The sequence below is a fragment of the Glossina fuscipes genome, unplaced genomic scaffold (assembly GCF_014805625.2).
Source record: "Glossina fuscipes isolate IAEA_lab_2018 unplaced genomic scaffold, Yale_Gfus_2 128, whole genome shotgun sequence".
NCBI lineage: Eukaryota > Metazoa > Arthropoda > Insecta > Diptera > Glossinidae > Glossina > Glossina fuscipes.
Window position 1 is genome coordinate 232,887 of NW_023998471.1, and position 14,049 is coordinate 246,935.

The following is a 14,049-nucleotide window of genomic DNA, read 5'->3' on the forward strand; positions in this document are numbered from 1 at the left end:
GAATGTAAAAAGAGCAACAAACAACAGTTATATTTAATTGAAACTATAAAAATCTGCCAAAAAGTTCTGCAAGCATAATTAGCCCTGAGCTTTACTTTACGGCAAAACAAAAAGAAAATATTTCTACAAACTTAACGACTAAAACATAAAACGCTAACAAAGCAAGAATTATCCTTAATATTAAAACATAAATCTAAAAAGTCTGCCAAACATTATAATAATTTTGTCAATAAAAAAAAAAAAAATAATAATAAAAAAATTGACTTAAGGGCATTCAAATTTTTGTTTCAAGCCTAAAAGTGTGCACATAAAAACAACAAAAGTCTAAGACATACATTTGTGATAAAATTCATAAAGTAATGCGAGATAATTTAATTCCAACTTTTTCTTCCTGCTTTAGTAGAATAATAGAATTCTTGAAATCAAAGTTTACCGCAGACAGACCTCATTACACATAAATAAATAACATATATATATCGTAGCCACCGCTCAATTTTGTTTCGCTTGTAACCTTTTAACAAATTTTATATTATCTCCGGTTGTGGTTGTTTATAAGAAAGAAAACCCAAAATAAAGGCAAAGAAATAAGAAGAGATTAATTTTTTTTTTTCATAACAAAAATATAGCGATAATAAAACAAATAGTTGAGCTACAGGCGATATGATTTGAATTTTTGGTTTAGTAATTATACGGAAAACTTAGCAGTTAAGTAATAATCTTTATTAAAAAAAAATTTTTCTTTGGCTCTTCCGTGGCAAACTTCAGATTATCTTGTCTTCAGTCTTCTTCTCTAAATAATTTTCAATAATAGTGGCAGAATGATTTCTATCAGTAAACATTTCGGCACGATTGTTTATTCACACAGGCTAACTGTCAAGCTCATATTCACTCGGAATTACAGGCAGACATATAGTATACGTTTGGCTAATAACATGCTGGCTATATGTACTCGTGTATTACACGTTAAATGAGGTAACCAGTACATCCTCGCGTTTAATGGAAACACAACAAACTGAAAAATCCAAAGCAGATTAGCAATAATACTTTATTACCGTTAACTGGCGTCATAGCAACGAGCGAAGAAAGGAAAGTTGTATAAATAGAATTACAAATGAAATTTAAAGCCCAAAAATGAAATACAAAGAAGATACTTTGACGGCTTTACATTAAAGATTAAGTATTTTTTTCCTTTTTTCGTTTAAAACTCACAATATTCACGAGCTGCTTAATTTAATTAAGAATTTAATTTAATTGAAATAAAATTAGCAAGCAAAAGAGATATTTTTATCCCCAACAATAGGCAACACTTTAACAATTTTATGAAAAGCCATAATTTATACATCCTTAAAGAGCAATAAATATTATCAAGCGGAATACTCATTTTGTGTTCAGGTAAGTGAAAAATTTAGCAACAAAATTAATCAAACGTTTCCGGAGAGAAATATATAAGGATTAGCACAGCTGGAGTTAAAACTGTCCTCAAGAAAACAACTAATAGTAAGCAAAATTTTGAAAAACGACGGCTATAATCTGGACGACCGTTATTGGTAGGGACAGAATAGACTGCTTCCATCGTACAGCCACTAGACAAAGACCCTAAATGTAATTTTTCCAAATTTAAAGAAATTTATTATTCATCTCGAAAGAAATTTATTTCAATAAACTGACAGTCGTATTCGAAAAATGCTATAATATAGACGTCAAAAATTTAAGTGTGAAAATTAGAAATTACGAGTGATCTACTGCTCGCAAGATAACGGGCAAACAAGTCAATATTTGCAAGTAGAAAAAACCTGTTTCTTTAGATTTAAGAAAATTCAACTCTTAGAAAAGAAATCCTTTACGAATTGGAAAAACTCTGGCTTTCTCTTCGTGCGGCCTAAAGGCGGACATTGCTGCTCTTAAAATTTGTAATGGCCACGTGTAGGCAATATTCTCTTGAATTATTTTTCATTTATTTTAAGCCTATATATAGGCAACGTTCTCTAGAATTCCTTTCATATTGCCTTATTTATATACATTTTTTTCAACTTTAAACCTAAAGGCCTAATGTTGCGATTACTCCCACGGAGCATGCGTTTTAGACGAGACCTTGAACTAGATACAAGTTCTCGAAATACAAGTATAAAAAAAGGCAGTCAGAAATAGCATTTGTCTACATATTAAATTAAATGCCCAAGTATTTAACGCTTATACGATATGCATGTATGTATCTACGGAAAGCTATAGGCATTTGCAAAATATTCATCATTAGAAAATTAACAGGAAGCAAGAGTGGGTGTGATGTAGAATGTTGCGTGAGAAAGGATGAACGGAGAAATTAATGGTAGAGGAAAATGTCTGTATACATATAAAACAAGAGTTTTCACTTTCTTAGGCCATTGACACGAAAGAATATAAAATAGTCCCTATATAGAAAGATGAGACAAGGAGAGAAAATGCTTGAAATGGAATCAAAGAAAGAAGACGAAAATACACAGGCTACCAGAATAAAACATACACACAAGTATATGACAAGTATTAATATTGCGTCAAATATTTCAAATTTATTTCGTAAAGAAAGAACAAAAGAAGAGAAAAAAAAGATAATTATAGTTGAAAAAATAAAAAAAGGAAAGTTCAACTCTAGCTTCTTTTTTTTTTCTTGTCATTTATAAGCAAAGAGCTTTAAACAATTGTTTACGCGTGTACTAATAATAGTCCCTCCCCCCAAAACCTTTTGGATTATTCTTAATCTGCACGTGGTGGTATAAACAGCCTGCACAAGAACAATGATTGTATCAAGTAATATTGACATTCCTTTCTGGCTTAGCAATAAAAGGATACGATATAAAAAAGTATAAAAAGTAAAGAAATGAAGACAAGCAAAATTTGAAATTCAAAACGACAAACACATATCGACCTAGATAAGTACAATGGGCAATAAAAGCATAGCTAAAAACTCGTAGATATATCTAAGAAAATGCTTTTTTTTTACATAATCACACTTGGCAATGAAATGAATCTAGAAAAAGGAATACACAATGACTTTAAGGCAGGCTTTGTGGGAAGGGAAAAATACAAATATTCTGTCGTTTAAATTCCCTAACCGTACCTTAACCAATTTGACTTATTCTGTTATTACATATATTGCTTCAAAATATTTAAACCAATGTTCATAGTATGAGTTTACGGAGAGAAAGGAACTGTCAACGGAAGTTATTACCTTGATGTGGTTTCAACCTTATTTAGTCAGCAATTTGAGTGCTTCCTTCCTCGTTTACTGTGTAACACTATGAAATTAACGTTGCATTCAAACATTAGTCAATCTATCAAAAGCGAAAAGTGTGATGAAAAACAAATGTATGACGATGAATTGTACGCTTATATACGTCTCAAGTAAAGGTTGAGCGAAGATTTTTTAATAACCGGGGAGCAAGGAAATTGCTTGGTATTGACAAAAAATTTTTGGTCGTTCTTGTGTTGCCTTGAAAAATATTTGAGACCAATTTTAAGACCAACATGCTCAATTATATCTTATTCAGTGCCTTGAAAGACTTGAAAACACTGTTTTCCGATTTTACAACTTTCACATTATCTTGGCTGTAGTGGGCTTATTTTTGGGCGTTTCATATCTATGTTCAAAAGTAAGTTATTATTAGTTATTCACTTTCTCTGTCGTCAGTTGACGACACAAAAGTGGATGACGACCAGCTACGAGAGTAGATCGGGGTAAATATAAGAATTCTGAAATTCTGACTGAGAGGAAAGGAGAGAGAAAGGAAAGAGAAAGGAGAGAGAGAGAGAGAGAGAGAGAGAGAGAGAGAGAAAGAGAAGGCGCATGCTTAGGAATTGCAAAGCGATAAAAAAATAGTTATCATAATAGCTATACGGGTAACAAAGATTGCTTTCTGCGACTTGCCCACCCTTGATAAGATTAGCTTAGCAATTCTAGCCCATAGAAAGTGAAGTTCAAGTGAAAAATGCGAAACTTTAACACCATAAGCGTACCATAGGCAAGATCGATTTTATTTCCCAATAACTTTTTGAATCTAAGAATTTTCATGTAGAGAGAGATTTAAAAAAATGTGCCACCATCCTATCCAAATTTGCCGCGTTCTCTTAACACTATTTCTACCAAGAGATGTTCAAAGAAACTTTTCAAATTTTAACCTAATATTATTCTCCAAGGTTAATCGTTTCTTCGCAATTAATTTTTCGATCTTTTTAGCCGTTTTACATATGAATATAAACATCATTTGGAGCAATCGTAATCTGATAAGGGAACAGCGATTTTAGTTGTAACCGAAGTTACTTTGATGTTGACATGTTTTTAGCCGTGTTGCACTCGTCTGTAGATCATTGCAGTGACTTGCTCAAGAAAAATTAAATAACCTGTTCTGCTTTGCAATCCTGGGAGTGAATAGCGTAGTAGAGCAGGTAAGTATTGCATGTAAGCAACCAGCAGAACTGTTTGCAACATTGTTAGTTCTAAAATTATTCTAAGGATCTCCTGAATTTCAAGCAAGAAGGAGTTATTGCAAAAAATAAAGAACATAAGCGAAGAATGCCCACAATCTGAAAGGGAAGATGAGTTGAATGATTCCACGAATTCGATAGCGATTATAAAAATCACTCGTTAAGCACTAACGAAGCCAGGAAGATAATTTGAATGCAAGCAGAGGACGAAAGAGGATCGAGTTTGTTAACGAGTTCGGAAAACAATAATGAAGAAAGCAATTTGAACGGCAAAAGAAGTTCCTCTCATCCTGGCGGACCCACTCTTCATTGCATTTTCAAATAAGTATCTGGTCCAGCTGGACACTAGTAGGATGAACAGAGTAAGTACCGCATTTTATTTCGTATTTGACAATAATATTATACTGAAATGGACGCAGAAAGGGTTCTAGGAAAAGACTGGAGTTTACCTCGCGATAATTAGAGGCATTTATAGGTATTTTATATGTACACCCTCCACAGAAAATGTTAATACATTCTTGTCATGCAATAAAAAATGGAGTCCTCCATTTTCTTCAAATGTCGTCAGCCGAAATAGCTGCTTGGAAATCCTACGATTTTTGAGTTTTGATAATAGAAACGAATAGAGCCAACAGTTGGGGAAGAATAAATTTGCTTCAACATGAAGAGTAAGGAAGGCATTCAATCAAAACTGGTACAAGCCAGCTGCAAATTTCAAAGTGGATGAAGAACTTTTCCCAACGAAAGCTGTAGGGAAATGTAGTTTCTTTCGATACATGCCGAATAAGCGCGATAAATTTGGCATCCAAAATTTGTTACAAGGCTGTTTTTTTTTGTTTTTTCGGTGACAAAGATTGCATTTTTATACATGGGACAAAAAGTTCGTTAGGTTAGTGATATTATTATAATGAATATTTGATTATCGTTTAAATGAAAATAAAAAAAAGAAGAAGATAATACTTTTTAATCATTGTTCTCGTTATATTGTTGAAATTATTTATATATAACTGATAATTTGAAATCCCGACAGTTTTGGCACTTATTTGCATTCAATGGTAAAGATGATGCATTTTGGTCGAAGTAGGTGTACAAAAAATCGTGGTAAAAATAGTGTTAACATGTCAAGTCCAGATTGAACATAAAAACGCATTAATAAACATCAGACAAACGTAGATACTTAAATCGATTCAAAAATCGTTTTTGAAAAGAGTAAAAGTTGATTCTATATCAAGTCGTTCTTCTCGTTACAAACATCCGCACCAATTCAATATGCCTTGCCCTTGGATCGTTGTAGTGTGTTACGCTACGACCCTTGAAGTGTGTTACGCTATTTCTAAGTAATATAACAAGCCTGTTATTTTGCTATGCAGTATTTTGGTGGGCCTTATCACTCTTTGATCTAAATTTCAGCAGGAGAATTCAGTTAAGCCCTAATCTATAAACTAAAAGAATAACATTTTCTAATAATCGTTTCCAGGAGTTTCATAAGCGACTGAGAGTTACTTCATAGCATAGTATGTTACAAAAAAAACGAAGAGATTTAACCCTAATGGTTAAATTAAAGGTAATCGTTGAAATGAAAAATTATAAAGAAATTCTTGTGTTACTACGCGCTTTAAAGGGGAAATTTTTTGAACTTTTTTCTCGATTTAAAAAAACTTTCTCTAAGTGAATATAACCTAATTCTGTTTTAAGAGACAGCATGACTCTATTCAATGAAGCATGAACACGAGAAAGCCTTTCTGAAGTTGACACTTACCATTAAGCGGAATTGCTAGGAAGGAGAACACTCTCACAATGAAAGATATACAAAAGCTGCCGAATTATGCGAAAAGTTGCCTGAGCAACCGGCAACGCCTCTTACCAATACATCTAACAACTCGGATAAAGCGCATATTCTTACTGTTAAAGTTAGTTAAAACGAAAAATGTGTATAAGGTTAACGACATATTAACAATATGTTCAACGTGTCCTTGAAGTATTCCGCCTTGTAAATTTCAAATACTTCGAGAAGTTTACGCTAAACTTTACAAATAGGTTTTCTTGGATGAGCTAAAATTCATACACGCAAATTATTTTCAAAAATTTCTAATAAAGGGATTCGAAAACTTTTCGTAAAATACGCAAAACATGTGTTATGTGTGCATGTTTTATGACACTAATAAAACTTTTGGTTGTTTTTTTTTTTTTTTTTTTTTTTTTGTATTAACATCATAAAAGTCGTTTTTATGAAACAATTAAATGGAAATCAAAAAACGAACAAATGTTGCAGACCGCAATGAAACACGTACGCGATTAAAAGCATTTGTTTGTTATCACAGCCATAATTGGAAGTTTAACCATTTATTGGATAATAAAATTGACTTTTTTTTATACAAAATAAATTTATGTACAATATGCATTACACCAATTGAGGTACAAAGTATATTAACTTTCTGCAAACGATTGTAACATCCAGTGTAGCAGTATCGATTTATCCTCATCTACCCATCCAATAATCATTTATGCTTAGTTCACACTTTATTATATTTCCACATAATGTAAAGGTGACTGTAACCTAGTTAAGATCTGTTCTACACATATTTCCATATACTGCAAGTCAAGTTATAACCTAGTTAATATAAGGCAATCTAGCCTTACATGTAACTTTAGTAATAGCTTAGTTTAATTCCACTATTTTGCTTAAGTTAGCATAATAAGTTATTATGTAAATTACTTACCACAGTTCAGTAAAGTCATATAGTAAGATAGTAAGATAGTCAGATGTAAAGTAATCAATAAAATGAACCTTTTAATTGTGTTTTCACTACACCAGAAGGACTTGAGACAGACTCACCTTTCGTTAGAGTCACTTTCTGAATCGATCTAAGCTTGTCTGTCCGTCAGTCCCTCTGGATGCTGACGTTTGCCCATTCACTCTCTTGGTCAGTCTACCGATTGCAACTTTTAAGATATTTTGATGAAATTTAATGCACTGACCACTCCTCATTTGGATAAAACGTTACGCCGAAAAAATATTGTCATTTGCAGAAATTTGCGACAAAAATGCCTTAATAATAGTATCTCGACATCCTAAAGTGGTGTGAAAATATCGAGTGGAACGACCCAATTCCTTGACACTTGACATATAACGTTTATTGCGGGACCACAATTTTTATATGGTGAAAAGGCCTAACTTTCAACACTCCTTAGTGAAAATTCGATCATAATAATGATTTGACGTGGAAATTAAATTTAGTGAATTTAGGGCATATAGGTCTAATTTTTGGATCTCAACTTATCCTGTAAGGGTTCTAATGAAAAATAAGGCTTGATATGCCTAAAAGGTTTAATTTCTAATACTTTATGATGAAAATTTGCCCTTAGTAACTTGACCATAGATAAATTGGGTCACAAAGATCTATCTTTTAGACCCCACCTTATATAGGGGGTCCCATGAAAGCAAATGCTTCTATGGCGACAAAGCCTAATTTGTGATTTGTTATGGAATGTAATCAAATCTTTGAAAATTAAATCAAGTTTGCCAAGTTTAGTTTAGAGTGACTTTTGAGTACCTGTACGAAAGTGATTCATTTACATAAAGATAATATACAATTGTTGGTGCATTTATTATTTAAAGGGGATGGTGTAGTCGTCAATCTTACTCGATTATAGCCTTCTTACTTGTATCTTTTTAGTATAGCCAAATTCTGAGAGTTTGATTCCGGTACGTCGCTGAACTATTTAGTCGAACAAGAGATAAGATAGGAAGTAGTGTTATTGCAGGTATGAGGATAATGGCATCAATAGGTCATCAGGCCGACAATTCGTTGAGAATGTCTCTTTGACTTTGGTTGGTGGACACATCGCTCTTTACAATAAGAACTAAAACATCTATGCATAAGCACTATGTATATATGTGTGTCTCATTACGAGGCTGAACACACTTTTGCCGCCCGTAGACAAATGAGCCCCTTATTGCACGCTCTTGAAACCCATTGAAGACTTAAGAGCTCCCATCCGTGTATACGGATGGACGTAATTTTATATCATTGTGTCCAACGTATCAAGCGATGCCGATTTTGCCAGCTTAATCTTTCACGAAAAACCCCCAAAAAAAAAGAAAGTAAGTGTTACATCCCCTGTGCAATAAGAGACATGTGCTGTATTTCTCCAGAATTGCTGTTCACAGGATTTGCTCCTGCACTCCTTTAGAGGAGAATATATCAGCAGGAAGAAAGTCTTACGTGGAATGCCAGTAAAAAAGTTTACTACTTCGATTATCGTTTCCATAAGTGGTAAAAGTTAGTGGAAAAAGTGCTTAATAAACTATGAAATGTAAGTAATCTTTAGAAGAATGAGAGGTTTGTTATTTGTAAGCATTATCGGTGGAAGAATATAAAATAAAAAAAGCTTTTTCTTTTTTGAAATTATCCCGAAATTTTAAATAATATGCAGAAAGAAGTTATGAAGATCGATTGTTTCTGCTTTTTAAGAGAAAAAATTTGAAGTGAAAATATCTCCCGACAGATGCTCCCATCAACAGTTGAAGAAAAATAATTTAAATATGAATTAAAAACGTTGCTGCTGTTCTCGAAAAGACCGTTAAACTCAATTTAACATCCGTCGTAAATAGAACGATAGCAATCTTGTGGGAAATTATGCGTAAAGATTTGTCTTCGCATACATTGAAAAATTTATTTAACATAAAAGCTTTTCCTGCAACAAACAACAAACTACTTAAGCGGCCATGCATACGCCAATACCGCCGAATACAAATGAAAGAAATTAAAAAACGATTTTTGTTCAATTTCGTGTATTTTTTTCTTCTTTTAAATGTCAACACACAAAACGCAAAACGGCAGACAGTTACACTTGTTTCGTTACACTGCATAAAAATGGTTTTCTTAAATATTCAAACGTCCCTTCGACTACATTAAATAATCTGTTTTTCTGTAGCGTGACACAATAAATTAATTATGCAAATATATGCGAACACTTTAGTCCCCTTAATTGCTTATTTTCCGGCAACTTTTCACTTAGTTTAATTTCGAATTGGAAAGCAAAACAGAGGAAGATCAACAACAAATTTTCTTAATTGTTTTTTTATATGAAAAACTTTTATTACTAGCAAACATGACCACACTATAACTAAATCAATTTCATATACTTTTGCTTGCCACTGTGCTTAAGTACAGGTCGCACCGATATTCAGGCTCAAGTTATAGCGAATCAATTTAACAATGGAGCTTCCTATCATGTTTCGACTGCTTGACGATTTTACCGGTCATAAGCTCCGAAACAATTAACGACAAGAAGATGGACAAGTGAACGGACATACGGACAAGTTGGAAACAACGCAAAATTTTGAACGTATGTTCATCAGGAAGCCTCTATGTGTCGCAAAGAGAAGAAAAAATCAGATTTTTACATTTTCTTCTTCTTAATCGGTAGCAGCTATAAACGCCATCAATTAGATTTATGTAAAATATTTATTTAATAATTAAAAAGCAACAAAAAGATATACAACTATGTCGGACCAGAGCATACAACTAATATATTTAAGAGCATTAATCATATTGTGACACATCACTATTATCACCTCACCTCAAGCAGCACGCAGCCTATAGAGAAATTAAAGATGAAGAGTCTAGAATATTACTTTTCCTACTTATAATGATTCGATGATAATAATAAGATGGCCACCATTGCTGTGCATTAATCTTAAGTGAAAAATAAGGTAATTAATAAAAAAGGAAAAAAAAAACAAACGAAAGTGAATTCCTTTTTAACAAACGTTTCTTTTGGCAACAACTGTCAAAATGAAATATTCCTATTGTCTTAATTCATCAGACGAAAGTGTTGGAACTAAAAGTGAAATTAATTTTTTTTTTTTTTAAGAAAAAAAACGAAGAAAAGAAGAAAATTTTATGTAAACAAGCTGTTCATAGATTGTCTAAATAAATGTAGGGTCGAAATTTGTCACTTAAGAGCGGCGTCTAGAAGATGTCCGGTTAAGTCGATACTGTACTGAGCACTGTACTCAGCTACTCGGTCAGAGTTGAGAGAAATTACTTGAAATAGTTGAAAGCCTCCGTTTGAGTTACTTTCAACCACTCCGTCAGCTTTAAAATGAGATAATTAATTGAATAAATTGTTCGCCCGATGTGCTTTTTCTTAATTACTATTGAAGTACTCTGTAGCTATTATTATCATTTAATGTACACGATTCTAATTGCTGGGCCTATAGAATTGATCCCAGTTTGGTTATCTACAGATTCCCTCACTTATCTTATCGCCGTTAGAAAAAAATTCGATTTAAGACGAATTGCTTTACTTTCTATATTCATTGCTGCATTTAATTGACTTTTAATCACTCTATATATAATTTAATAACGAGAAAGTATTCTACACAATTGCTGAAATTTTATTCATTAGCTTTATAGAGTCAGTAAAAGATTTCGTAGCTACTAGACTAAGAGAAAGACCGCTAATGATATAATGCTTATAAAATTTTCTTTTCAATTATAATAGAAAACAGAATTTACGCTTTATGAAGCGTTTTATTACATTTGTAATTTAAACAAGGCAGAAAAGAATGCGAATTCTTGGGGCCTTTCCAACAACATATAAAATTTCGCTTGCTTTCATCTTGTTAAGTACGAAAATCCGTGAAATTTAAATTAATTTTTCAAAATGACAAAATGCGTTATATATATACATATATATGTATATACATGTTTTTTTTTCTTCTTTCATAAATACGAAATTTATTCATTGTTTTTCTCTTTTCCGACTAAATTAGTATTTAAACGAAATAAAACAAAAGATCATACCGCTTACCTGTAAAGCTGTAAAAGAAATTAATTGTTAATTAAAAAATAAGTAAATAATAGCTTTGGAAAGCATTTCTTGGTAATTTTTCCCCCTTGGAAGTCTGCCATAAATGGAATTGCTCTTTGAGACAGATTTTATTTGTCTGTCGCATTGGAACGGAGAGATATATCAATTGTTATAGTGTACGCCCTCATAAGAGTGTTTTACTTTGCTTTTTTTTTTGAATATCTCCTATCCGCGTGCAAGCGCGGACAGAGTCGTGATCTGAAAGAATCGAAGATACGAAGAGAAAAAGGAGAGGGAACCCGAATTTGGACCTAAGATCAAATTTGAAAAATGGAATGAAAATTACAACTTCACGATATATATAGATTTGACAATTAATCCAAAATAGAAAATAAACAAAACTTTTAGAATATGAAAGGAACTAAAATAAGAATCAACAACGAACAAAATATTATTATTATTATTTTATTGAGATCAGGGAAATACATTTTGGGATTAAAGTAGGAGATGAGCATAACATAAGAAAAATAAAAAAGAATTCAACTAAAAGAAAAGCCGAATTATAGTCCAAAATCCTTAGTAATAGGACCTGTCTGCAAAACAAATATGCTGTAAGCAATTCCATAAATTATCTTAATGTGTGCCTTGTAGTGCTATGAAGGCTAAGCATACATATCTTTACTAATTAAAGCAATTCATTAACATTTCATTCAGCTAAAATGGTTCCAACTTTTCCTCAATCATCTATTTTTAATTTATAAATATTTGTAGAGCTTAAGAAAGCCTATCAAACTGAATGACGGAAAATTTTATTTTTTTTTTATTTTTATTTAATTAACTAATCGTTAAGTTAGTTCAACTAAATGACAAAGAATTGAATATAAAAAGTAAAATGGCTGTTAAGCAAAGCTTACAAAAAAACATATGTGATAAAAATTGAAAACACAAAAAACGTTTGCCTAACTTCAGGGTCGAAATTATTTCTAAATCACAGGCGGCAAAATCATGTCCTTCTGTTTACTCTTAAACATAGCATATAAGCAGAACATACTTTCAGGTTGGAAATTATTTGTGTTATGTCTTTGAATGTAGTATTAATTTGAAGGAAAGAGAAAAACCATGAATAGATACGATATAAATTTATTTAAATACAACTCATTAATACTTTGTTTGTTCGATTTAATATAATCTTTATATAATTAAATTAGGGAAAATTTGAAAACTTACCTAATGACATAATTCACACATATAACACTGTGGGGTTTTAATTTTTCATAAACAATAGTGGCTTGAGTCACTAGCCAACAGTAACCGCCATATTTACCTAAGAAACGGTAACGGGCAGTTTCTCCTTGACCCTTGGTTAGTACTGAAACGAGCAAAGATAAAAGCAAACGAAACAATGAAATGAGATTAAAATTGCATTAATAAAAGTAAATTATCTATAAAAATTTATAGGTATAACTAAAAAAATCTTATATGCTTATTAAAGTAATTAAAACATTGAAATTAAGATACGACGTAACAAAACGAGTGCATTAACTTTTGCCATCATTTCATCTTAGTACTTTTTATTAAAAGACTTCATTAAATTAAATGCAAATTTCTTTCTATAAAGAGCATTAAAAAATAGAAAATTTGATAAAACTTTGAAACGATATCTAAATAAAGCAATCATATGCAGGTGGAAGGATAATTAAATCTTTTTGACAATTTATATAAATTGGGGGAGAATAACATTCACAGAAGCCACAAGAGACGCGCAGTTTAAAGGTAAAATTTAATCAGATTTCGTTAAAGTATGAGAAGTTTTCATTCATCATTGCAAAAAAGGGGCTCAAAAAAAACGTTAGGAATTCATGCGTGTTTGAGGACAAACCCCTTGATTAACCTTGAAAGCCGTTATAGAAATGGCTAAATATTTTCGTTATTACATAAGCTATCGGCAAATTTTTGCAATCACCTCTTAGATGGTCGTCCGAAACATTCGCACCAAGTCTGAAATCATTCTTTGCTATGGATTGGCAGTTAGAGCATTTCGCTTATGGCATTTATAAAAGTTTGGCTGTAACGGGCCATTTTACGTTATATGACGGCATTTTGCCTATTGTGGGCGTTTTTAAGCGCAGATTACGTTACGCCAACCTTTAGCTTTTTGATACTTTTCGGAACCAGTCAGGCTCGAACAGCAGACGGGGGGGCATGATTATGCTCGAAAAAACACTATATACGCATCATCTTCACTGTTCTTGAATGTTTGAAAATGGAAAGGCAAATCTACTACACTCTTCTCATTTAATGATTGGTGTAATAGAGAAGACAAGATAGTAAAATAAAACTAAAAACCCTCTGGAAAGCCCACTGCGTATAGCTTACTAATGTCGGCAATGGACCAATCGTCACAGGCATCTTTTTAAGGTTTTGTCAAATTATGTGGAATCCAACCAGACCAACTATGGACACAAATGTTACACTTTCCAATGGAAACGTCAAATGTAGTATTGTCCAGGCTTCAAATATGCATAGCTCTCTATGTGCGTTAATCTGGTTTTGGTTTATTTATGAAAAAATTACAATGACAACTGGTTTTGATCGCATGCTTGGTAATGTATCGGTTTTCAGGTAAGCTTAAGTGCTACTCCAAAGAAATGAAATTTTCCAAAACTTCAAAGTAAATTATATAGAAATTTTGCTGCTGATATGTAAACTGTTATGGTCGATTTAATACAGGTCCGGGACGAAGACACACACCTACACCATCAGACATTC

General features: G+C 32.3%; 1 protein-coding gene across 1 annotated transcript in view; it reads right to left on the reverse strand.

Moving 5' to 3' along the window:
* Window positions 1-11,677: 11,677 nt before the first annotated feature.
* Window positions 11,678-14,049, reverse strand: part of LOC119640887 (protein similar) — a 78,294-nt gene continuing 75,922 nt past the window's right edge. The window contains exon 7 of the mRNA XM_038039194.1: window positions 11,678-12,649. Coding sequence (XP_037895122.1) covers window positions 12,504-12,649 — 146 coding nt within the window. The 3' untranslated portion in view covers window positions 11,678-12,503. The remainder of the gene's footprint in view (window positions 12,650-14,049) is intronic.